General features: G+C 43.6%; 1 protein-coding gene across 2 annotated transcripts in view; it reads left to right on the top strand.

Annotated features, from left to right (window-relative positions):
* large1 (LARGE xylosyl- and glucuronyltransferase 1) overlaps positions 1-26,636 on the top strand; it is a 202,398-nt gene that overhangs the window by 80,037 nt on the left and 95,725 nt on the right. For both annotated transcript variants that reach the window (XM_055906053.1, XM_055906052.1), the window contains exons 3-6: positions 14,136-14,458; positions 16,478-16,560; positions 25,717-25,840; positions 26,406-26,577. In XM_055906053.1, the coding sequence (XP_055762028.1) occupies positions 14,136-14,458; positions 16,478-16,560; positions 25,717-25,840; positions 26,406-26,577 (702 nt within the window). The remainder of the gene's footprint in view (positions 1-14,135; positions 14,459-16,477; positions 16,561-25,716; positions 25,841-26,405; positions 26,578-26,636) is intronic.

Here is a 26,636-nt window from a genome sequence, read left to right as displayed (position 1 = left end):
TACAGAGGAACATTACTCCAGACAGCTAGCTGGGCTATGTTTATAAGATACAGAGGAACATTACTCCAGACAGCTAGCTGGGCTATGTTTACAAGATACAGAGGAACATTACTCCAGACAGTTAGCTGGGCTATGTTTACAAGATACAGAGGAACATTACTCCAGACAGCTAGCTGGGCTATGTTTACAAGCTACTGTACAGAGGAACATTACTCCAGACAGCTAGCTGGCTATGTTTATAAGATACAGAGGAACATTACTCCAGACAGCTAGCTGGGCTACGTTTATAAGCTACAGAGGAATATTAGTCCAGACAGCTAGCTGGCTATGTTTATAAGATACAGAGGAACATTACACCAGACAGCTAGCTGGGCTATGTTTATAAGATACAGAGGAACATTACTCCAGACAGCTAGCTGGCTATGTTTATAAGATACAGAGGAACATTACTCCAGACAGCTAGCTGGCTATGTTTACAAGCTACTGTACAGAGGAACATTACTCCAGACAGCTAGCTGGGCTATGTTTATAAGATACAGAGGAACATTACACCAGACAGCTAGCTGGGCTATGTTTATAAGATACAGAGGAACATTAGTCCAGACAGCTAGCTGGGCTATGTTTATAAGATACAGAGGAACATTACTCCAGACAGCTAGCTGGCTATGTTTACAAGATACAGAGGAACATTACTCCAGACAGCTAGCTGGCTATGTTTACAAGATACAGAGGAACATTACTCCAGACAGCTAGCTGGCTATGTTTATAAGATACAGAGGAACATTAGTCCAGACAGCTAGCTGGGCTATGTTTATAAGATACAGAGGAACATTACTCCAGACAGCTAGCTGGCTATGTTTATAAGATACAGAGGAACATTACTCCAGACAGCTAGCTGGCTATGTTTATAAGCTACTGTACAGAGGAACATTACTCCAGACAGTTAGCTGGCTATGTTTACAAGATACAGAGGAACATTACTCCAGACAGCTAGCTGGCTATGTTTATAAGATACAGAGGAACATTAGTCCAGACAGCTAGCTGGCTATGTTTATAAGATACAGAGGAACATTACTCCAGACAGCTAGCTGGCTATGTTTATAAGATACAGAGGAACATTACTCCAGACAGCTAGCTGGCTATGTTTATAAGATACAGAGGAACATTACTCCAGACAGCTAGCTGGGCTATGTTTATAAGATACAGAGGAACATTACTCCAGACAGCTAGCTGGCTATGTTTATAAGATACAGAGGAACATTACTCCAGACAGCTAGCTGGCTATGTTTATAAGATACAGAGGAACATTACTCCAGACAGCTAGCTGGGCTATGTTTATAAGATACAGAGGAACATTACTCCAGACAGCTAGCTGGCTATGTTTATAAGATACAGAGGAACATTACTCCAGACAGCTAGCTGGGCTATGTTTATAAGCTACTGTACAGAGGAACATTACTCCAGACAGTTAGCTGGCTATGTTTATAAGATACAGAGGAACATTACTCCAGACAGCTAGCTGGGCTACGTTTATAAGATACAGAGGAACATTACTCCAGACAGCTAGCTGGGCTACGTTTATAAGATACAGAGGAACATTACTCCAGACAGCTAGCTGGCTATGTTTATAAGATACAGAGGAACATTACTCCAGACAGCTAGCTGGCTATGTTTATAAGCTACTGTACAGAGGAACATTACTCCAGACAGCTAGCTGGGCTATGTTTATAAGCTACTGTACAGAGGAACATTACTCCAGACAGTTAGCTGGCTATGTTTATAAGATACAGAGGAACATTACTCCAGACAGCTAGCTGGGCTACGTTTATAAGATACAGAGGAACATTACTCCAGACAGCTAGCTGGCTATGTTTATAAGATACAGAGGAACATTACTCCAGACAGCTAGCTGGCTATGTTTATAAGCTACTGTACAGAGGAACATTACTCCAGACAGCTAGCTGGCTATGTTTACAAGCTACTGTACAGAGGAACATTACTCCAGACAGCTAGCTGGCTATGTTTATAAGCTACTGTACAGAGGAACATTACTCCAGACAGCTAGCTGGCTATGTTTATAAGCTACTGTACAGAGGAACATTACTCCAGACAGCTAGCTGGCTATGTTTATAAGCTACTGTACAGAGGAACATTACTCCAGACAGCTAGCTGGCTATGTTTATAAGCTACTGTACAGAGGAACATTACTCCAGACAGCTAGCTGGCTATGTTTATAAGCTACTGTACAGAGGAACATTACTCCAGACAGCTAGCTGGCTATGTTTATAAGCTACTGTACAGAGGAACATTACTCCAGACAGCTAGCTGGGCTATGTTTATAAGCTACTGTACAGAGGAACATTACTCCAGACAGCTAGCTGGCTATGTTTATAAGATACTGTACAGAGGAACATTACTCCAGACAGCTAGCTGGGCTATGTTTATAAGCTACAGAGGAACATAACTATAATTCTATGTTTAGTGTGTAATTACCTGGAGGGGTAAAGTCAGGGTGAAAACAACACACTTTTGAAAGACCAGAGGGAATGTTTTCCCTAGAATCATGAAGTGCTTTCTAAATGGCACCCTACTGTCTATATAGTGCCCTACTTTAGACCAGAGCCCTATGGAACCCTATTCCCTATATAGTGCACTACTTTAGACCAGAGCCCTATTCCCTATATAGTGCACTACTTTAGACCAGAGCCCTATTCCCTATATAGGGTACTACTTTAGACCAGAGCCCTATTCCCTATATAGTGCACTACTTTAGACCAGAGCCCTATTCCCTATATAGTGCACTACTTTAGACCAGAGCCCTATTCCCTATATAGGGTACTACTTTAGACCAGAGCCCTATTCCCTATATAGTGCACTACTTTAGACCAGAGCCTGTATAGTGAATAGGGCACCATTTGGGAAGCAGATGTGTTGTCTACCCCTGAGCAGAACCAGTGTCTGGATTTTGAATACTTCTCCTCTCCTCCTCCATCTCTCCAAGCCCTAGATGAACCCCACAACGCCTAGCCTTGAATCCATATCTCACTGGACTCTTCAGAACCGGCGGAACTAAAATAACTAAAGTTATGAACATGTTATGTATGCTAAGTCCTCCTGAGGATCTGCCTTTTTACTGAGGCTGCTGGGAAATGACTGACAACACAGCTCTTAGCTCCCTCTGGAGATGCCTACTGGAGAACTTTTATTTGTATTGCTTTTAAATCTTTTAAATTTATTTTTTTAAATCTTATTAACACTTTGTTCTAACTAGCTATTTGTGTAGGTAGCTATCAAGTAAACACATTGATATAGTACGTTATAGATGCGTTAGATGTAACATACGTTAGATGTAACGGTATGAGAAGGAGAAAGGGTTGGTTATTGATCTTGAGGGAAAAAGTACTTTGATGTGTAATTAGTATTTCATCATGTATTTCTATGAGGCTTTCCTCAGGGGGGACCTTCAGGAAGTGTGTTTTTGTGTTTTACAGCGTCACGAGGTTTAACTGAGGAGTGAACATCTCTTCCATGACTTAATGTTCTCCTGGTTATTGGCTGGTGGTGCCAATGAGCCAATCACCATTAAACGACCGCTAAAATACACTGAAGGAACCCCCCCCCCCCCCCCCCCCCCCCAATGCTAAACTGTGACTGTCACTGCTGCATCCAATACAGTTTATAACCAGAACGGGGAAGTTAGAGAAACAGTTGTGTTGAGTTTATAACGGTACATTTCTACCCAGAGTTGTGCCCTGTAAAAACACAGTGCTGTGGACTTACTAACACAGTTTATTACAGTCGATTAGATTTCTAGACAGGACGGTTATAAATAATACTATATTAGATTTCTAGACAGGACAGTTATAAATAATAGTATATTAGATTTATAGACAGTACTATACAGTTATAAATAACAGTATATTAGATTGCTATACAGTATAGTAGATTTATTGACAGTACTATAGAGTTATAAATAATACTATATTAGATTTCTAGACAGGACAGTTATAAATAATACTATATTAGATTTATAGACAGTACTATACAGTTATAAATAACAGTATATTAGATTGCTATACAGTATAGTAGATTTATTGACAGTACTATAGAGTTATAAATAATACTATATTAGATTTCTAGACAGGACAGTTATAAATAATACTATATTAGATTTCTAGACAGGACAGTTATAAATAATAGTATATTAGATTTCTAGACAGGACAGTTATAAATAATAGTATATTATATTTCTAGACAGGACAGTTATAAATAATTAGTATATTATATTTCTAGACAGGACGGTTATAAATAACAGTATATTATATTTCTAGACAGGACGGTTATAAATAACAGTATATTAGATTTCTAGACAGGACAGTTATAAAAAATAGTATATTATATTTCTAGACAGGACAGTTATAAATAATAGTATATTATATTTCTAGACAGGACGGTTATAAATAATAGTATATTAGATTTCTAGACAGTACTATACAGTTATAAATAATAGTATATTAGATTTCTAGACAGGACGGTTATAAATAATAGTATATTAGATTTCTAGACAGGACAGTTATAAATAATACTACATTAGATTTCTAGACAGTGCTGTACAGTTATAAACTCAGTTCTGTGGACTTATAAGAGTGCATTAGTCCTGCTGACACCAATTAGTATTGGAGAGGTGTCGAGGACACGGACGCTTGCTGTGTATTTTCACAGGAAGTGAACTGTGAAACTAAAGGCTTTATTTTTAATCCGTCAGTATTTGGAGTTTTTTCTCTGAGACCTCTCTGCTCTCTTTCCTCTCTCTCTCTCTCTGCTCCCTTCACCACTCTCTCTCCAGGGTCATAGAGAGAGCAGAGAGGGGAAGTAAAGAGAGGTCTTCACAGCACTGAACGGACCACGACCGCCTCTGGAGACACACTGGTTTTCTTTCTATCCACAAACATCCTCGGCTGTTCTCTCATGGAGCTACTTTAGTGCCAATAATAACAAGCAACACTTCTGAAGTCCAGAATAAAACCTCTAAAGTACAGTCATCCACTACCAATCTGTGTAGCTCCACCTGGGTGATGCACGGCCACCATTTTGTGCCAGATCGCTCACCACACATCAGCTATCATGGTGTTGAGGAGTGATCTGTCTGATGCACGGCCACCATTTTGTGCCAGATCGCTCACCACACATCAGCTATCATGGTGTTGAGGAGTGATCTGTCTGATGCACGGCCACCATTTTGTGCCAGAACACTCAGCACACATCAGCTATCATGGTGTTGAGGTGAGGAGTGATCTGTCTGATGCACAGCCACCATTTTGTGCCAGATCACTCAGCACACATCAGCTATCATGGTGTTGAGGTGAGGAGTGATCTGTCAGTGAGGAGTGAGGGAGATGATTACGTGGTCATAGTGTAATTTATCCAGGACACTGAGGTTAACACCTTTTTAGTATCACATTAAATGTCAACAAATCAGGACATCCATTTAACATCCCATCCCGAAGATGGCACCCTACACAGGGCAATGTCACCATCACTGGTGGGGCGGCAGCATAGCCTAGTGGTTAGAGCGTTGGACTAGTAACCGGTAGGCTGCAAGATCAAATCCCATAGCTGACAAGGTACAAATCTGTCGTTCTGCCCTGAACAAGGCAGTTAACCCACTGTCATTGAAAATAAGAATTTTGTTCTTAACTGACTTAAAGGTAAAATAAAAAACTGCAATGGAGCATTAGATTAGAAGACCAGACAAACGAGTGCCTCCTATTGGCCCTCCAACACCCCTTCCTGCAGCATCTGGTCTCCCATCCAGGGACCGACCAGGACCATCCAGGGACCGACCAGGACCAACCCTGCTTAGCTTCAACAGCATCTGGTCTCCCATCCAGGGACCGACCAGGACCAACCCTGCTTAGCTTCAACAGCATCTGGTCTCCCATCCAGGGACCGACCAGGACCATCCAGGGACCGACCAGGACCATCAAGGGACCGACCAGGACCATCCAGGGACCGACCAGGACCATCCAGGGACCGACCAGGACCAACCCTGCTTAGCTTCAACAGCATCTGGTCTCCCATCCAGGGACCGACCAGGACCAACCCTGCTTAGCTTCAGCAGCATCTGGTCTCCCATCCAGGGACCGACCAGGACCATCCAGGGACCGACCAGGACCATCCAGGGACCGACCAGGACCATCCAGGGACCGACCAGGACCATCCAGGGACCGACCAGGACCAACCCTGCTTAGCTTCAACAGCATCTGGTCTCCCATCCAGGGACCGACCAGGACCAACCCTGCTTAGCTTCAGCAGCATCTGGTCTCCCATCCAGGGACCGACCAGGACCAACCCTGCTTAGCTTCAGCAGCATCTGGTCTCCCATCCAGGGACCGACCAGGACCAACCCTGCTTAGCTTCAGCAGCATCTGGTCTCCCATCCAGGGACCGACCAGGACCATCCAGGGACCGACCAGGACCAACCCTGCTTAGCTTCAGCAGCAAGCCAGCAGTGGGATGCCGCTGGAATGAATCACACAAAACATGCATCTGCAACAAACCAAAAAACAGGCTGTAAAAACAAAGGCCAAATTAACTCAAATTGTATTGGTCACATGTTTAGCAGATGTAATTGCGAGTGAAATGCTTGTGTTCCTAGCTCCAGAAGTGGCAGGGCAACAAGCAGCGATAGAGACGATAGCAGGTAAAGAGGGAGATTGTGTTTGATCGCCATGGTGTTATCCTTTAAAAATCCTCTGGATGAGAGCGTCTGCTAAATATCTCAAAGGTTCAACGTTTCAACAGAAGAAGAAAAAACTGTCCCGTTCATTTACAATACATTTGTTCTCGCATTTCATTTCCTTGCGATGAATGTTCTCATTTTTTTCTCTCAATACTTTTTTTTTAGTTGGGCGGGGGTTTTAGTTGGGGGGGGGTTATATCATTATTTTTGTTTTGCAATTCTGCCAATTTTGTTCTGGGACTTCAGAAGTTTTATTTTGCTTGATATTACCGACAGGAAAGTAACTCCCTATCCTCTCATGTCTGAGGACATATGGGGGGAAAGAGAAGAGGAGAGATTGATACTGGCTGGAATTAGAGGCTGGTGTGTGTAGCCATCGCCCCCGGCTCTCCTCTCAGTATCCAGGATATTGATTGAACGGTATCTGTGTGCTCTGAGGCTAGAGATGCATCACTTGGACCGGACTGCTAATTTGAAACCTCAGCCTCCATTAGGTCTTTTGACATTCAGCCCACTGCTGCTGCTGCTGTGAACGCTTTAACATCTCCTCTTAGTACAGTGACATAAAACATCACTGATACTGCGCTGATATATATACTAAACACTAATCACTGATGCTAGGCTGATAGATATACTAAACACTGATCACTGATGCTAGGCTGATATATATACTAATCACTGATGCTAGGCTGATATATATACTAATCACTGATGCTAGGCTGATATATATACTAATCACTAAACACTGATGCTAGGCTGATATATACTAATCACTAATCACTGATGCTAGGCTGATATATATACTAATCACTAATCACTGATGCTAGGCTGATATATATACTAATCACTGATGCTAGGCTGATATATATACTAATCACTAATCACTGATACTAGGCTGATATATATACTAATCACTGATGCTAGGCTGATATATATACTAATCACTAATCACTGATACTAGGCTGATATATATACTAAACACTGATGCTAGGCTGATATATATACTAAACACTGATGCTAGGCTAATAGATATACTAAACACTGATGCTAGGCTGATATATATACTAATCACTGATGCCAGGCTGATATATATACTAAACACTGATGCTAGGCTGATATATATACTAAACACTGATGCTAGGCTGATATATATACTAATCACTAATCACTGATGCTAGGCTGATATATATACTAAACACTAATCACTGATGCTAGGCTGATATATATACTAATCACTAATCACTGATGCTAGGCTGATATATATACTAATCACTAAACACTGATGCTAGGCTGATATATATACTAATCACTAATCACTGATGCTAGGCTGATATATATACTAATCACTAAACACTGATGCCAGGCTGATATATATACTAATCACTAAACACTGATGCTAGGCTGATATATATACTAATCACTAATCACTGATGCTAGGCTGATATATATACTAATCACTAAACACTGATGCCAGGCTGATATATATACTAATCACTAAACACTGATGCTAGGCTGATATATATACTAATCACTAAACACTGATGCTAGGCTGATATATATACTAATCACTGATGCTAGGCTGATATATATACTAAACACTGATGCTAGGCTGATATATATACTAAACACTGATGCTAGGCTGATATATATACTAAACACTGATGCTAGGCTGATATATATACTAATCACTAATCACTGATGCTAGGCTGATATATATACTAAACACTGATACTAGGCTGATATATATACTAATCACTAATCACTGATGCTAGGCTGATATATATACTAAACACTGATGCTAGGCTGATGGATATACTAATCACTGATACTAGGCTGATATATATATACTAAACACTGATGCTAGGCTGATATATATACTAAACACTGATGCTAGGCTGATGGATATACTAATCACTGATACTAGGCTGATATATATACTAATCACTGATACTAGGCTTATATATATACTAAACACTGATGCTAGGCTGATATATATACTAAACACTGATGCCAGGATGATATATATACTAATCACTAAACACTGATGCTAGGCTGATATATATACTAATCACTAATCACTGATGCTAGGCTGATAGATATACTAATCACTAAACACTGATGCTAGGCTGATATATATACTAATCACTAATCACTGATGCTAGGCTGATATATATACTAATCACTAAACACTGATGCTAGGCTGATATATATACTAATCACTAATCACTGATGCTAGGCTGATATATATACTAATCACTAATCACTGATGCTAGGCTGATATATATACTAATCACTAAACACTGATGCCAGGCTGATATATATACTAATCACTAAACACTGATGCTAGGCTGATATATATACTAATCACTAATCACTGATGCTAGGCTGATATATATACTAATCACTAAACACTGATGCCAGGCTGATATATATACTAATCACTAAACACTGATGCTAGGCTGATATATATACTAATCACTAAACACTGATGCTAGGCTGATATATATACTAATCACTGATGCTAGGCTGATATATATACTAAACACTGATGCTAGGCTGATATATATACTAAACACTGATGCTAGGCTGATATATATACTAAACACTGATGCTAGGCTGATATATATACTAAACACTGATGCTAGGCTGATATATATACTAATCACTAATCACTGATGCTAGGCTGATATATATACTAAACACTGATACTAGGCTGATATATATACTAATCACTAATCACTGATGCTAGGCTGATATATATACTAAACACTGATGCTAGGCTGATGGATATACTAATCACTGATACTAGGCTGATATATATATACTAAACACTGATGCTAGGCTGATATATATACTAAACACTGATGCTAGGCTGATGGATATACTAATCACTGATACTAGGCTGATATATATACTAATCACTGATACTAGGCTTATATATATACTAAACACTGATGCTAGGCTGATATATATACTAAACACTGATGCCAGGATGATATATATACTAATCACTAAACACTGATGCTAGGCTGATATATATACTAATCACTAATCACTGATGCTAGGCTGATAGATATACTAATCACTAAACACTGATGCTAGGCTGATATATATACTAATCACTAATCACTGATGCTAGGCTGATATATATACTAATCACTAAACACTGATGCTAGGCTGATATATATACTAATCACTAATCACTGATGCTAGGCTGATATATATACTAATCACTAATCACTGATGCTAGGCTGATATATATACTAATCACTAAACACTGATGCTAGGCTGATATATATACTAATCACTAATCACTGATGCTAGGCTGATATATATACTAAACACTAATCACTGATGCCAGGCTGATATATATACTAAACACTGATGCTAGGCTGATATATATACTAATCACTAATCACTGATGCTAGGCTGATATATATACTAATCACTGATGCTAGGCTGATATATATACTAAACACTGATGCTAGGCTGATATATATACTAAACACTGATGCTAGGCTGATATATATACTAAACACTGATGCTAGGCTGATATATATACTAAACACTAATCACTGATGTTAATCTGATATATATACTAAACACTGATGCTAGGCTGATGGATATACTAAACACTGATACTAGGCTGATAGATGTACTAAACACTGATGCTAGGCTGATATATATACTAAACACTGATGCTAGGCTGATATATATACTAATCACTAATCACTGATGCTAGGCTGATATATATACTAAACACTGATGCTAGGCTGATGGATATACTAAACACTGATACTAGGCTGATAGATGTACTAAACACTGATGCCAGGCTGATATATATACTAATCACTAATCACTGATGCTAGGCTGATATATATACTAATCACTAATCACTGATGCTAGGCTGATATATATACTAATCACTGATGCTAGGCTGATATATATACTAAACACTGATGCTAGGCTGATAGATATACTAAACACTGATACTAGGCTGATATATATACTAAACACTGATGCTAGGCTGATGGATATACTAAACACTGATACTAGGCTGATAGATGTACTAAACACTGATGCCAGGCTGATATATATACTAATCACTAATCACTGATGCTAGGCTGATATATATACTTATCACTAATCACTGATGCTAGGCTGATATATATACTAATCACTGATGCTAGGCTGATATATATACTAAACACTGATGCTAGGCTGATATATATACTAAACACTGATGCTAGGCTGATATATATACTAAACACTGATACTAGGCTGATACATATACTAATCACTGATGCTAGGCTGATATATATACTAAACACTGATGCTAGGCTGATAGATATACTAAACACTGATACTAGGCTGATATATATACTAAACACTGATACTAGGCTGATATATATACTAATCACTGATGCTAGGCTGATATATATACTAAACACTGATGCTAGGCTGATATATATACTAAACACTGATGCTAGGCTGATATATATACTAAACACTAATCACTGATGCTAGGCTGATATATATACTAAACACTGATCACTGATGTTAATCTGATATATATACTAATCACTGATGCTAGGCTGATAGATGTACTAATCACTGATGCTAGGCTGATATATATACTAATCACTGATGCTAGGCTGATATATATACTAATCACTAATCACTGATGCTAGGCTGATATATATACTAATCACTAATCACTGATGCTAGGCTGATGGATATACTAAACACTAATCACTGATACTAGGCTGATATATATACTAAACACTGATGCTAGGCTGATAGATATACTAAACACTGATCACTGATGCTAGGCTGAGAGATATAGTAAACACTAATCACTGATGCTAGGCTGAGAGATATAGTAAACACTAATCACTGATGCTAGGCTGATATATATACTAAACACTGATCACTGATGCTAGGCTGATGGATATACTAAACACTGATGCCAGGCTGATAGATATACTAAACACTAATCACTGATGCTAGGCTGATATATATACTAATCACTGATGCTAGGCTGATATATATACTAATCACTAATCACTGATGCTAGGCTGATATATATACTAATCACTAATCACTGATGCTAGGCTGATATATATACTAATCACTGATGCTAGGCTGATATATATACTAAACACTGATGCTAGGCTGATATATATATACTAAACACTGATGCCAGGCTGATATATATACTAAACACTGATGCTAGGCTGATATATATACTAATCACTAATCACTGATGCTAGGCTGATGGATATACTAAACACTAATCACTGATACTAGGCTGATATATATACTAAACACTGATGCTAGGCTGATAGATATACTAAACACTGATCACTGATGCTAGGCTGAGAGATATAGTAAACACTAATCACTGATGCTAGGCTGATAGATATACTAAACACTAATCAGTGATGCTAGGCTGATAGATATACTAAACACTGATCACTGATGCTAGGCTGAGAGATATAGTAAACACTAATCACTGATGCTAGGCTGATGGATATAGTAAACACTAATCACTGATGCTAGGCTGATATATATACTAAACACCGATCACTGATTCTAGGCTGATGGATATACTAAACACTGATGCCAGGCTGATAGATATACTAAACACTGATGCTAGGCTGATATATATACTAATCACTAATCACTGATGCTAGGCTGAGAGATATAGTAAACACTAATGACTGATGCTAGGCTGATATATATACTAATCACTAATCACTGCTGCTAGGCTGATAGATATACTAAACACTAATGACTGATGCTAGGCTGATATATATACTAATCACTAATCACTGCTGCTAGGCTGATAGATATACTAAACACTAATCAGTGATGCTAGGCTGATAGATATACTAAACACTGATCACTGATGCTAGGCTGAGAGATATAGTAAACACTAATCACTGATGCTAGGCTGATATATATACTAAACACTGATCACTGATGCTAGGCTGATGGATATACTAAACACTGATGCCAGGCTGATAGATATACTAAACACTGATGCCAGGCTGATAGATATACTAAACACTAATCACTGCTGCCAGGCTGATATATATACTAATCACTAATCACTGCTGCTAGGCTGATAGATATACTAAACACTAATCACTGATGCTAGGCTGATATATATACTAAACACTGATGCCAGGCTGATATATATACTAATCACTAATCACTGCTGCTAGGCTGATAGATATACTAAACACTAATCAGTGATGCTAGGCTGATATATATACTAAACACTGATACTAGGCTTATATATATACTAAACACTGATGCTAGGCTGATATATATACTAAACACTGATGCCAGGCTGATATATATACTAAACACTGATGCCAGGCTGATATATATACTAAACACTGATGCTAGGCTGATATATATACTAAACACTGATGCTAGGCTGATATATATACTAATCACTGATGCCAGGCTGATATATATACTAAACACTGATGCTAGGCTGATATATATACTAAACACTGATGCCAGGCTGATATATATACTAAACACTGATGCCAGGCTGATATATATACTAATCACTGATGCCAGGCTGATATATATACTAAACACTAATCACTGATGCCAGGCTGATATATATACTAAACACTAATCACTGATGCCAGGCTGATATATATACTAAACACTGATGCTAGGCTGATGGATATACTAAACACTAATCACTGATGCTAGGCTGATGGATATACTAAACACTAATCAGTGATGCTAGGCTGATATATATACTAAACACTGATACTAGGCTTATATATATACTAAACACTGATGCTAGGCTGATATATATATACTAAACACTGATGCCAGGCTGATATATATACTAAACACTGATGCCAGGCTGATATATATACTAAACACTGATGCCAGGCTGATATATATACTAAACACTGATGCCAGGCTGATATATATACTAAACACTAATCACTGACATTACTCCTTGTCTCAAGTGCTTCTTCTGCAGTCGTAGTGCTCTGGTTTCATCTTTCCTCATATCACATCCAGCGATGTCAGTGATTCATATTGATTCACAGAGAGGAGTTGAGTTAAGAGTTGAAGTTGAGAATCCTGCTGAGTCTATACCCTGAAGTGATGATATCCTGCTGCTCGGCTTGTAACAAGTTTGCCTGAGCTTTAGCCAGCTGAAGATCAGTTGGCTTGAACACATACAGATCTGGGACCAGGCGAATGGCTTTTTGCAGTGGTCTTAAACTCGTGGCTTACGAGCCGCAACTGGCCAGTGAGCTGATTTAACGTGGCCCTCAGTTATCTTAATGAATGTGGCACTATTGGTTCTAATCAACTTCCTGTTTCTCTTTCTCCTCCCCCTCTACAGTGAAGCCCCTCCCCCTGTCGCCCCTGTTACCTCAGTTGTCCACGTTGACGGCCCGGGGCGGGGCCTTGGGAGGGGGTGTGTCTAGGGAGGCGTTGGAGCTGAGGGTCCGTGAGGTCGAAGAGGAGAACCAGCTTCTTCGCCGTGAACTCAGCCGACCTCCCCGGAGCCCTGCTGGCCCTGCTCCACATCACACCAATCACCGCGGCAACCAGAGCAAGACTCACTCGGAGGAGGGAACAGGGGACAACGAGGCGGGGCTTAAAGCTGGCTCCTCGGGCAACAGGTCAGACTGTGTGCAGCAGCCAGCGGTAGACAAGTGTGAGGTGAGTTACACTAGGAGGAGATAAGATAAGGTAAGACTGGTAGACTAGTGTCAGGTGAGTTACACTAGGTGGTAATAAGATAAGACTGGTAGACTAGTGTCAGGTGAGTTACACTAGGAGGTAATAAGATAAGACTGGTAGACTAGTGTCAGGTGAGTTACACTAGGAGGTAATAAGATAAGACTGGTAGACTAGTATCAGGTGAGTTACATTCGGAGGTAATAAGATAAGACTGGTAGACTAGTGTCAGGTGAGTTACACTAGGAGGAAATAAGATAAGACTGGTAGACTAGTATAAGGTGAGTTACACTAGGAGGAGATAAGATAAGATAAGACTGGTAGACTAGTGTCAGGTGAGTTACACTAGGAGGAGATAAGATAAGACTGGTAGACTAGTGTCAGGTGAGTTACACTAGGAGGAGATAAGATAAGATAAGACTGGTAGACTAGTGTCAGGTGAGTTACACTAGGAGGAGATAAGATAAGATAAGACTGGTAGACTAGTGTCAGGTGAGTTACACTAGGAGGAGATAAGATAAGACTGGTAGACTAGTGTCAGATGAGTTACACTAGGAGGTAATAAGATAAGATAAGACTGGTAGACTAGTGTCAGGTGAGTTACACTAGGAGGTAATAAGATAAGACTGGTAGACTAGTGTCAGGTGAGTTACACTAGGAGGTAATAAGATAAGACTGGTAGACTAGTATCAGGTGAGTTACATTCGGAGGTAATAAGATAAGACTGGTAGACTAGTGTCAGGTGAGTTACACTAGGAGGAAATAAGATAAGACTGGTAGACTAGTATAAGGTGAGTTACACTAGGAGGAGATAAGATAAGATAAGACTGGTAGACTAGTGTCAGGTGAGTTACACTAGGAGGAGATAAGATAAGATAAGACTGGTAGACTAGTGTCAGGTGAGTTACACTAGGAGGAGATAAGATAAGATAAGACTGGTAGACTAGTGTCAGGTGAGTTACACTAGGAGGAGATAAGATAAGATAAGACTGGTAGACTAGTGTCAGGTGAGTTACACTAGGAGGAGATAAGATAAGATAAGACTGGTAGACTAGTGTCAGATGAGTTACACTAGGAGGTAATAAGATAAAGTCAATCTGGCGTCATCACAATGATGACAAAAGGTTTTCCTACTAAGCAACCTGTAATGTACTTTTGTTTAAATCTTCATCAGCGTCAAGACAATAGCATCGAGGACAACACTCAGTCAGGCATCAGTCCTGAAACGAATGTTCAATACTGTGACCAAATGTACAACCCCCATGTTGTACATAAAGGGGTTTTAGCCTCGTGCTAACGTTGAACTTTCCAAGACTGATTGGTTCCTAGAGGGCAGTAGATGAATAACCCTGGGCTTGATCTAGTTATTGGTAAATTCACATACTGTATTCTTCCCCTGGTGCTACTATAGTGGGTTCTAATGTGGGATTTAGTCTTGATGGGGGATAAACACTATTCCCTCTGAAATAATGACCTCAACTAAATGGTGCTTAGTGTTCAGAGACGTGTGATAAGGGGTTCTGTTACTGCTACAAGCAGAGTACACATCATGTTGGACTTTAGTAGAAAATTATGTCATGGAAAATAATGTTCTTTCCTCTCTCTCTCTCTCTCTCTCTCTCTCTCTCTCTCTCTCTCTCTCTCTCTCTCTCTCTCTCTCTGTCTCTCTCTGTCTCTGTCTCTCTCTCTCTCTCTGTCTCTCTCTATCTGTCTCTCTCTCTCTATCTGTCTCGCTCTCTCTCTATCTATCTGTCTCTCTCTCTATCTGTCTCTCTCTCGATCTCTCTCTCGATCTCGCTCTCTCTTCCTCTCTCTCTCTCTCTCTCTCTGTCTCTCTCTCTCTCTCTGTCTCTCCCTCGATCCCTCTATCTCTCATCCTCTCTCTCTCTCCCGCTCTCTCTCTCCCCCACTGTCTCTCTCTCTCTCTCTCCCGCTCTCTCTACCTCGATCTCTCTCTCTCTCACCCGCTGTCTCTCTCTTCCGTTCTCTCTCTCCTCTCAGACCATTCACGTGGCCATCGTGTGTGCCGGGTACAACGCCAGTCGTGATGTGGTGACACTCGTCAAATCTGTCCTTTTTCACAGGTAGGTACAAACACAGCTGGGCCTGTCTGCAGCCCTCTCAGCAGTCTGTATATGCTGCCGCCTACTCTCGGTTGCATGGCAACGCCACCACCTCAGTGAACCCCCTAGCTCTGTGTGTGTGTGTGTGTGTGTGTGTGTGTGTGTGTGTGTGTGTGTGTGTGTGTGTGTGTGTGTGTGTGTGTGTGTGTGTGTGTGTGTGTGTGTGGTGTGAGAGAGAGAGAGAAATATTTTTTATTGTAAATAAGAACAGAATACGTTGCTAAACACTTCCACATTAAAACCTCTAGGGGATGGGTGTCTCTAAACCGGTACGGGATGGGTGTCTCTAAACCGGTACGGGATGGGTGTCCCTAAACCTCTACGGGATGGGTGTCCCTAAACCTCTACGGGATGGGTGTCCCTAAACCTCTACGGGATGGGTGTCCCTAAACCGGTACGGGATGGGTGTCCCTAAACCTCTACGGGATGGGTGTCCCTTAACCTCTACGGGATGGGTGTCCCTAAACCTCTACGGGATGGGTGTCCCTAAACCTCTAGGGCAGGGGTGTCAAACTCATTCCACGGAGGGCCTAGTGTCTGCAGGTTTTTGGTTTTTCCTTTCAATAAAGCCCTAGACAACCAGGTGTGGGGAGTTCCTAACTAATTAGTGATGTTAATTCATCAATCAAGTACAAGGGAGGAGCGAAAACCCGCAGACACTCGGCCCCCCGTGGAATGAGTTTGACACCTGTGCTCTAGGGGATGGGTGTCCCTAAACCTCTACGGGATGGGTGTCCCTAAACCTCTATGGGATGGGTGTCCCTAAACCTCTACGGGATGGGTGTCCCTAAACCTCTACGGGATGGGTGTCCCTAAACCTCTACGGGATGGGTGTCCCTAAACCTCTACGGGATGGGTGTCCCTAAACCTCTACGGGATGGGTGTCCCTAAACCTCTAGGGGATGGGTGTCCCTAAACCTCTACGGGATGGGTGTCCCTAAACCTCTACGGGATGGGTGTCCCTAAACCTCTAGGGGATGGGTGTCCCTAAACCTCTACGGGATGGGTGTCCCTAAACCTCTACGGGATGGGTGTCCCTAAACCTCTACGGGATGGGTGTCCCTAAACCGGTACGGGATGGGTGTCCCTAAACCTCTACGGGATGGGTGTCCCTAAACCGGTACGGGATGGGTGTCCCTAAACCTCTACGGGATGGGTGTCCCTAAACCTCTACGGGATGGGTGTCCCTAAACCTCTACGGGATGGGTGTCCCTAAACCTCTACGGGATGGGTGTCCCTTAACCTCTACGGGATGGGTGTCCCTAAACCTCTACGGGATGGGTGTCCCTAAACCTCTATGGGATGGGTGTCCCTAAACCTCTACGGGATGGGTGTCCCTAAACCTCTACGGGATGGGTGTCCCTAAACCGGTACGGGATGGGTGTCCCTAAACCTCTATGGGATGGGTGTCCCTAAACCGGTACGGGATGGGTGTCCCTAAACCTCTACGGGATGGGTGTCCCTAAACCGGTACGGGATGGGTGTCTCTAAACCGGTACGGGATGGGTGTCTCTAAACCGGTACGGGATGGGTGTCTCTAAACCGGTACGGGATGGGTGTCTCTAAACCGGTACGGGATGGGTGTCCCTAAACCTCTACGGGATGGGTGTCCCTAAACCGGTACGGGATGGGTGTCCCTAAACCTCTACGGGATGGGTGTCCCTAAACCGGTACGGGATGGGTGTCCCTAAACCTCTATGGGATGGGTGTCCCTAAACCTCTACGGGATGGGTGTCCCTAAACCTCTACGGGATGGGTGTCCCTAAACCTCTACGGGATGGGTGTCCCTAAACCTCTACGGGATGGGTGTCCCTAAACCTCTACGGGATGGGTGTCCCTAAACCTCTACGGGATGGGTGTCCCTAAACCTCTAGGGGATGGGTGTCCCTAAACCTCTACGGGATGGGTGTCCCTAAACCTCTACGGGATGGGTGTCCCTAAACCTCTACGGGGTGGGTGTCCCTAAACCTCTAGGGGATGGGTGTCCCTAAACCTCTACGGGATGGGTGTCCCTAAACCTCTACGGGATGGGTGTCCCTAAACCTCTAGGGGATGGGTGTCCCTAAACCTCTACGGGATGGGTGTCCCTAAACCGCTACGGGATGGGTGTCCCTAAACCGCTACGGGATGGGTGTCCCTAAACCTCTACGGGATGGGTGTCCCTAAACCTCTACGGGATGGGTGTCCCTAAACCTCTATGGGATGGGTGTCCCTAAACCTCTACGGGATGGGTGTCCCTAAACCTCTACGGGATGGGTGTCCCTAAACCTCTACGGGATGGGTGTCCCTAAACCTCTACGGGATGGGTGTCCCTAAACCTCTATGGGATGGGTGTCCCTAAACCTCTACGGGATGGGTGTCCCTAAACCTCTACGGGATGGGTGTCCCTAAACCTCTACGGGATGGGTGTCCCTAAACCGGTACGGGATGGGTGTCCCTAAACCTCTACGGGATGGGTGTCCCTAAACCGGTACGGGATGGGTGTCCCTAAACCTCTACGGGATGGGTGTCCCTAAACCTCTACGGGATGGGTGTCCCTAAACCTCTACGGGATGGGTGTCCCTAAACCTCTACGGGATGGGTGTCCCTAAACCGGTACGGGATGGGTGTCCCTAAACCTCTACGGGATGGGTGTCCCTAAACCTCTACGGGATGGGTGTCCCTAAACCTCTACGGGATGGGTGTCCCTAAACCTCTACGGGATGGGTGTCCCTTAACCTCTACGGGATGGGTGTCCCTAAACCTCTATGGGATGGGTGTCCCTAAACCTCTACGGGATGGGTGTCCCTAAACCTCTAGGGGATGGGTGTCCCTAAACCTCTACGGGATGGGTGTCCCTAAACCTCTATGGGATGGGTGTCCCTAAACCTCTACGGGATGGGTGTCCCTAAACCTCTACGGGATGGGTGTCCCTAAACCTCTACGGGATGGGTGTCCCTAAACCGGTACGGGATGGGTGTCCCTAAACCTCTACGGGATGGGTGTCCCTAAACCGGTACGGGATGGGTGTCCCTAAACCTCTACGGGATGGGTGTCTCTAAACCTCTACGGGATGGGTGTCCCTAAACCGGTACGGGATGGGTGTCCCTAAACCTCTACGGGATGGGTGTCCCTAAACCTCTACGGGATGGGTGTCCCTAAACCTCTACGGGATGGGTGTCCCTAAACCGGTACGGGATGGGTGTCCCTAAACCTCTATGGGATGGGTGTCCCTAAACCTCTATGGGATGGGTGTCCCTAAACCTCTACGGGATGGGTGTCCCTAAACCTCTACGGGATGGGTGTCCCTAAACCTCTACGGGATGGGTGTCCCTAAACCTCTACGGGATGGGTGTCCCTAAACCGGTACGGGATGGGTGTCCCTAAACCTCTACGGGATGGGTGTCTCTAAACCTCTATGGGATGGGTGTCCCTAAACCTCTACGGGATGGGTGTCCCTAAACCGGTACGGGATGGGTGTCCCTAAACCTCTACGGGATGGGTGTCCCTAAACCGGTACGGGATGGGTGTCCCTTAACCTCTACGGGATGGGTGTCCCTAAACCTCTATGGGATGGGTGTCCCTAAACCGGTACGGGATGGGTGTCCCTAAACCTCTACGGGATGGGTGTCCCTAAACCTCTAGGGGATGGGTGTCCCTAAACCTCTATGGGATGGGTGTCCCTAAACCTCTACGGGATGGTTGTCCCTAAACCTCTATGGGATGGGTGTCCCTAAACCTCTAGGGGATGGGTGTCTCTAAACCTCTACGGGATGGGTGTCCCTAAACCTCTACGGGATGGGTGTCCCTAAACCTCTACGGGATGGGTGTCCCTAAACCTCTACGGGATGGGTGTCCCTAAACCTCTAGGGGATGGGTGTCCCTAAACCTCTACGGGATGGGTGTCCCTAAACCTCTACGGGATGGGTGTCCCTAAACCTCTACGGGATGGGTGTCCCTAAACCTCTACGGGATGGGTGTCCCTTAACCTCTACGGGATGGGTGTCCCTAAACCTCTACGGGATGGGTGTCCCTAAACCTCTAGGGGATGGGTGTCCCTAAACCTCTAGGGGATGGGTGTCCCTAAACCTCTACGGGATGGGTGTCCCTAAACCTCTACGGGATGGGTGTCCCTTAACCTCTACGGGATGGGTGTCCCTAAACCTCTACGGGATGGGTGTCCCTAAACCGGTACGGGATGGGTGTCCCTAAACCGGTACGGGATGGGTGTCCCTAAACCTCTACGGGATGGGTGTCCCTAAACCTCTACGGGATGGGTGTCCCTAAACCTCTACGGGATGGGTGTCCCTAAACCGGTACGGGATGGGTGTCCCTAAACCTCTACGGGATGGGTGTCCCTAAACCGGTACGGGATGGGTGTCCCTAAACCTCTATGGGATGGGTGTCCCTAAACCGGTACGGGATGGGTGTCCCTAAACCTCTATGGGATGGGTGTCCCTAAACCGCTATGGGATGGGTGTCCCTAAACCTCTACGGGATGGGTGTCCCTAAACCTCTACGGGATGGGTGTCCCTAAACCTCTACGGGATGGGTGTCCCTAAACCTCTACGGGATGGGTGTCCCTAAACCTCTACGGGATGGGTGTCCCTAAACCTCTATGGGATGGGTGTCCCTTAACCTCTACGGGATGGGTGTCCCTAAACCTCTACGGGATGGGTGTCCCTAAACCTCTACGGGATGGGTGTCCCTAAACCTCTACGGGATGGGTGTCCCTAAACCTCTACGGGATGGGTGTCCCTAAACCTCTACGGGATGGGTGTCCCTAAACCGGTACGGGATGGGTGTCCCTAAACCTCTACGGGATGGGTGTCCCTTAACCTCTACGGGATGGGTGTCCCTAAACCTCTACGGGATGGGTGTCCCTAAACCGGTACGGGATGGGTGTCCCTAAACCTCTAGGGGATGGGTGTCCCTTAACCTCTACGGGATGGGTGTCCCTAAACCTCTACGGGATGGGTGTCCCTAAACCTCTATGGGATGGGTGTCCCTAAACCTCTATGGGATGGGTGTCCCTAAACCTCTACGGGATGGGTGTCCCTAAACCTCTACGGGATGGGTGTCCCTAAACCGGTACGGGATGGGTGTCCCTAAACCTCTACGGGATGGGTGTCCCTAAACCGGTACGGGATGGGTGTCCCTAAACCTCTACGGGATGGGTGTCCCTAAACCGGTACGGGATGGGTGTCCCTAAACCTCTATGGGATGGGTGTCCCTAAACCTCTACGGGATGGGTGTCCCTAAACCTCTAGGGGATGGGTGTCCCTAAACCTCTACGGGATGGGTGTCCCTAAACCTCTAGGGGATGGGTGTCCCTAAACCTCTACGGGATGGGTGTCCCTAAACCTCTACGGGATGGGTGTCCCTAAACCGCTACGGTTGTTGCTAATGTCACTAGAATGACGTTGTATACTACAGCCAACTTTCCGGGACATGGACATGTCTTACATGGGCAGAAAGCTTACATTCTGGTTAATCTAACTGCAGTGTCCAATTTACAGTAGCTATTACAGTGAAAGAATGCCATGCTATTGTTTGAGGAGAGGGCACAACAACAAAACACTTTTATCACAGCAACTGGTTTGATACATTCACCTCTGAAGGTGAATAATGTACTTACATTCAGTAATCTGGCTCTGATTTGTCATCCTGAGGGTCCCAGATATAAAATGTAGCACAGTTTTGTTTGATAAAAACAATTTTTATGTTCAAATGTAGGAACTGTGTTCTACAGTTCGATATATGAGTTAGAGAACTAACATGAGTTATGATTCGAGTGTCGTCCGTTTCGGGAAAGTACCTGCGTAACTGATTCTGTAGATCAGACACATTGTTATTCTGTGGATCAGACACATTGTTATTCTGTGGATCAGACACATTGTTATTCTGTGGATCAGACACATTGTTATTCTGTGGATCAGTCACATTGTTATTCTGTGGATCAGACACATTGTTATTCTGTGTAGATCAGACACATTGTTATTCTGTGTGGATCAGACACATTGTTATTCTGTGTGGATCAGACACATTGTTATTCTGTGTGGATAGGACACATTGTTATTCTGTGTAGATCAGACACATTGTTATTCTGTAGATCAGACACATTGTTATTCTGTGTGGATCAGTCACATTGTTATTCTGTAGATCAGACACATTGTTATTCTGTGGATCAGACACATTGTTATTCTGTGTAGATCAGACACATTGTTATTCTGTGTGGATCAGACACATTGTTATTCTGTGTGGATCAGACACATTGTTATTCTGTGTAGATCAGACACATTGTTATTCTGTAGATCAGACACATTGTTATTCTGTGTGGATCAGACACATTGTTATTCTGTGGGGATCAGCCACATTGTTATTCTTTGGATCAGACACATTGTTATTCTGTGTGGATCAGACACATTGTTATTCTGTGTGGATCAGACACATTGTTATTCTGTGTGGATCAGTCACATTGTTATTCTGTAGATCAGACACATTGTTATTCTGTGGATCAGACACATTGTTATTCTGTGGATCAGACACATTGTTATTCTGTAGATCAGACACATTGTTATTCTGTAGATCAGACACATTGTTATTCTGTGTGGATCAGACACATTGTTATTCTGTAGATCAGACACATTGTTATTCTGTGGGGATCAGACACATTGTTATTCTGTGGATCAGACACATTGTTATTCTGTGGATCAGACACATTGTTATTCTGTGGATCAGACACATTGTTATTCTGTGTGGATCAGACACATTGTTATTCTGTGTGGATCAGACACATTGTTATTCTGTGTAGATCAGACACATTGTTATTCTGTAGATCAGACACATTGTTATTCTGTGTGGATCAGTCACATTGTTATTCTGTAGATCAGACACATTGTTATTCTGTGGATCAGACACATTGTTATTCTGTGGGGATCAGACACATTGTTATTCTGTAGATCAGACACATTGTTATTCTGTGGATCAGACACATTGTTATTCTGTGGGGATCAGACACATTGTTATTCTGTAGATCAGACACATTGTTATTCTGTGGGGATCAGACACATTGTTATTCTGTGGATCAGACACATTGTTATTCTGTGGATCAGACACATTGTTATTCTGTAGATCAGACACATTGTTATTCTGTGTGGATCAGACACATTGTTATTCTGTAGATCAGACACATTGTTATTCTGTGGGGATCAGACACATTGTTATTCTGTAGATCAGACACATTGTTATTCTGTAGATCAGACACATTGTTATTCTGTAGATCAGACACATTGTTATTCTGTGGATCAGACACATTGTTATTCTGTGGATCAGACACATTGTTATTCTGTGGATCAGACACATTGTTATTCTGTGGATCAGACACATTGTTATTCTGTGGGGATCAGACACATTGTTATTCTGTGGGGATCAGACACATTGTTATTCTGTGGGGATCAGACACATTGTTATTCTGTAGATGTTTGAATAATTTTCTGAATGGAATGGATTATAGACGAGGAGTTTATCCTGTCATCCCTGGTGTATGTCATCCTGGGTCTAGACCTTGTATTACATCCCAGGGCTGGGATTCTGTCTGACAGCCCAGAGCAGAGACCGAGGCAAGACCAAACACTGGCTGTGATTCTGTCTGACAGCCTATAGCAGAGACCCGAGGCAAGACCAAACACTGGCTGTGATTCTGTCTGACAGCCCACAGCAGAGACCGAGGCAAGACCAAACACTGGCTGTGATTCTGTCTGACAGCCCAGAGCAGAGACCCGAGGCAAGACCAAACACTGGCTGTGATTCTGTCTGACAGCCTAGAGCAGAGACCCGAGGCAAGACCAAACACTGGCTGTGATTCTGTCTGACAGCCTAGAGCAGAGACCGAGGCAAGACCAAACACTGGCTGTGATTCTGTCTGACAGCCTAGAGCAGAGACCGAGGCAAGACCAAACACTGGCTGTGATTCTGTCTGACAGCCCAGAGCAGAGACCGAGGCAAGACCAAACACTGGCTGTGATTCTGTTTGACAGCTTCAACAGAACCATAGGAAACACCTACTGATGGCCTCAACAGAACCATAGGAAACACCTACTGATGGCCTCAACAGAACCATAGGAAACACCTACTGATGCCCTCAACAGAACCATAGGAAACACCTACTGATGCCCTCAACAGAACTGTAGGAAACACCTACTGATGCCCTCAACAGAACCGTAGGAAACACCTACTGATGCCCTCAACAGAACTGTAGGAAACACCTACTGATGCCCTCAACAGAACCGTAGGAAACACCTACTGAACATAACGTGCATAAGCCCTTACAATAAGCAATACCGGACAAGGACATGATGGGGAAGAGAGGGTTAAATACACAACATATAATTGAAGGGATTGAAACCAGGTGTGTGGGAAGACAAGACAAAACCAAATAGAAAATGAAAGGTGGATCGGCGATGGCTAGAAGACCGGTGACATCGACCTCAGAACGTCGCCCGAACAAGGAGAGGGACCGACTTCGGCGGAGGTCGTGACAGCGCGTGTGTTTCACCTGTCTCAAGCTCTCACAGCTCAATACACAGACTGTCCAGGCTTGTAGATGTAGACTTGTTATCTGAGCAGATATATCATGTTATAGACATGTCATGTGACTGTCAGCAACATATTTATCATGTTTATAGACATGTTTAGTATTCCTTTGATTGAATCAGAGAAACGCTGTGTGGACACAGCTTGAAACAGACCAATTCCTCTTGATCACAGTGATGTATGCAGCCAGTAGTTAGTAGGAGGATTACTGTGTATAATCTCCCTAATTGACGTGTTATTCTGTGTGTTTATACGCAGAGGTTTCATGTTATTCTGTGTGTTTATACCCAGAGGTTTCATGTTATTCTGTGTGTTTATACCCAGAGGTTTCATGTTATTCTGTGTGTTTATACCCAGAGGTTTCATGTTGTTTTCAATTTCTACTTCAAAGTATTGCGCTTCTGCTCTGAGTCTCACCTCCTCCCTCCCTCCTTTTGTGTGTGTGTGTGTGTGTGTGTGTGTGTGTGTGTGTGTGTGTGTGTGTGTGTGTGTGTGTGTGTGTGTGTGTGTGTGTGTGTGTGTGTGTGTGTTGTCTTTTTGCAGGCGAAACCCTCTCCACTTCCACATCATAACAGACTCTACTGCCCAGCAGATCCTAGCGTCTCTGTTCCATACCTGGATGGTCCCTGCGGTCAGGGTGGACTTCTACGACGCAGACGAACTCAAGGTGAGACACACACGTCAACAGCTCACTTCACAAAACAACTAGTCCTTCTGTGGTCAACATTAGAGAGATTCTGCACCTCGTCTTTCTCCAGCTCAACAAGACTGTCTGGTTCGTGTCTGTTAATACCTGAGCAGTCATGGTTCCTCATCAAGACTGTCTGGTTCGTGTCTGTTAACACCTGAGGTATCATGGTTCCTCAACAAGACTGTCTGGTTCGTGTCTGTTAACACCTGAGGTATCATGGTTCCTCAACAAGACTGTCTGGTTCGTGTCTGTTAACACCTGAGGTATCATGGTTCCTCATCAAGACTGTCTGGTTCGTGTCTGTTAACACCTGAGGTATCATGGTTCCTCATCAAGACTGTCTGGTTCGTGTCTGTTAACACCTGAGGTATCATGGTTCCTCATCAAGACTGTCTGGTTCGTGTCTGTTAACACCTGAGGTGTCGTGGTTCCTCAACAAGACTGTCTGGTTCGTGTCTGTTAACACCTGAGGTGTCATGGTTCCTCAACAAGACTGTCTGGTTCGTGTCTGTTAACCCTCTACCTCCTTCTCTTCTGTCAGGCTGAGGTGTCATGGATCCCCAACAAGCATTACTCAGGTATCTACGGTCTGATGAAGCTGGTGCTCACCAAGACCTTACCCCCGGACCTGCAGAAAGTCATCGTCCTGGACACGGATATCACCTTCGCTACGGACATCGCTGAGCTCTGGGCCGTCTTCCACAAGTTCAAAGGTGAGGCTACTACATCGTTTCCTGTTGGGGTGTAATTGTGCTTCCTGTTGGGGTGTAAT

This window comes from Salvelinus fontinalis, chromosome 39 (assembly GCF_029448725.1).
Source record: "Salvelinus fontinalis isolate EN_2023a chromosome 39, ASM2944872v1, whole genome shotgun sequence".
Taxonomy (NCBI): domain Eukaryota; kingdom Metazoa; phylum Chordata; class Actinopteri; order Salmoniformes; family Salmonidae; genus Salvelinus; species Salvelinus fontinalis.
Note: the sequence above shows the minus strand (reverse complement) of the source record. Positions and strands in the feature narration are given on the sequence as shown.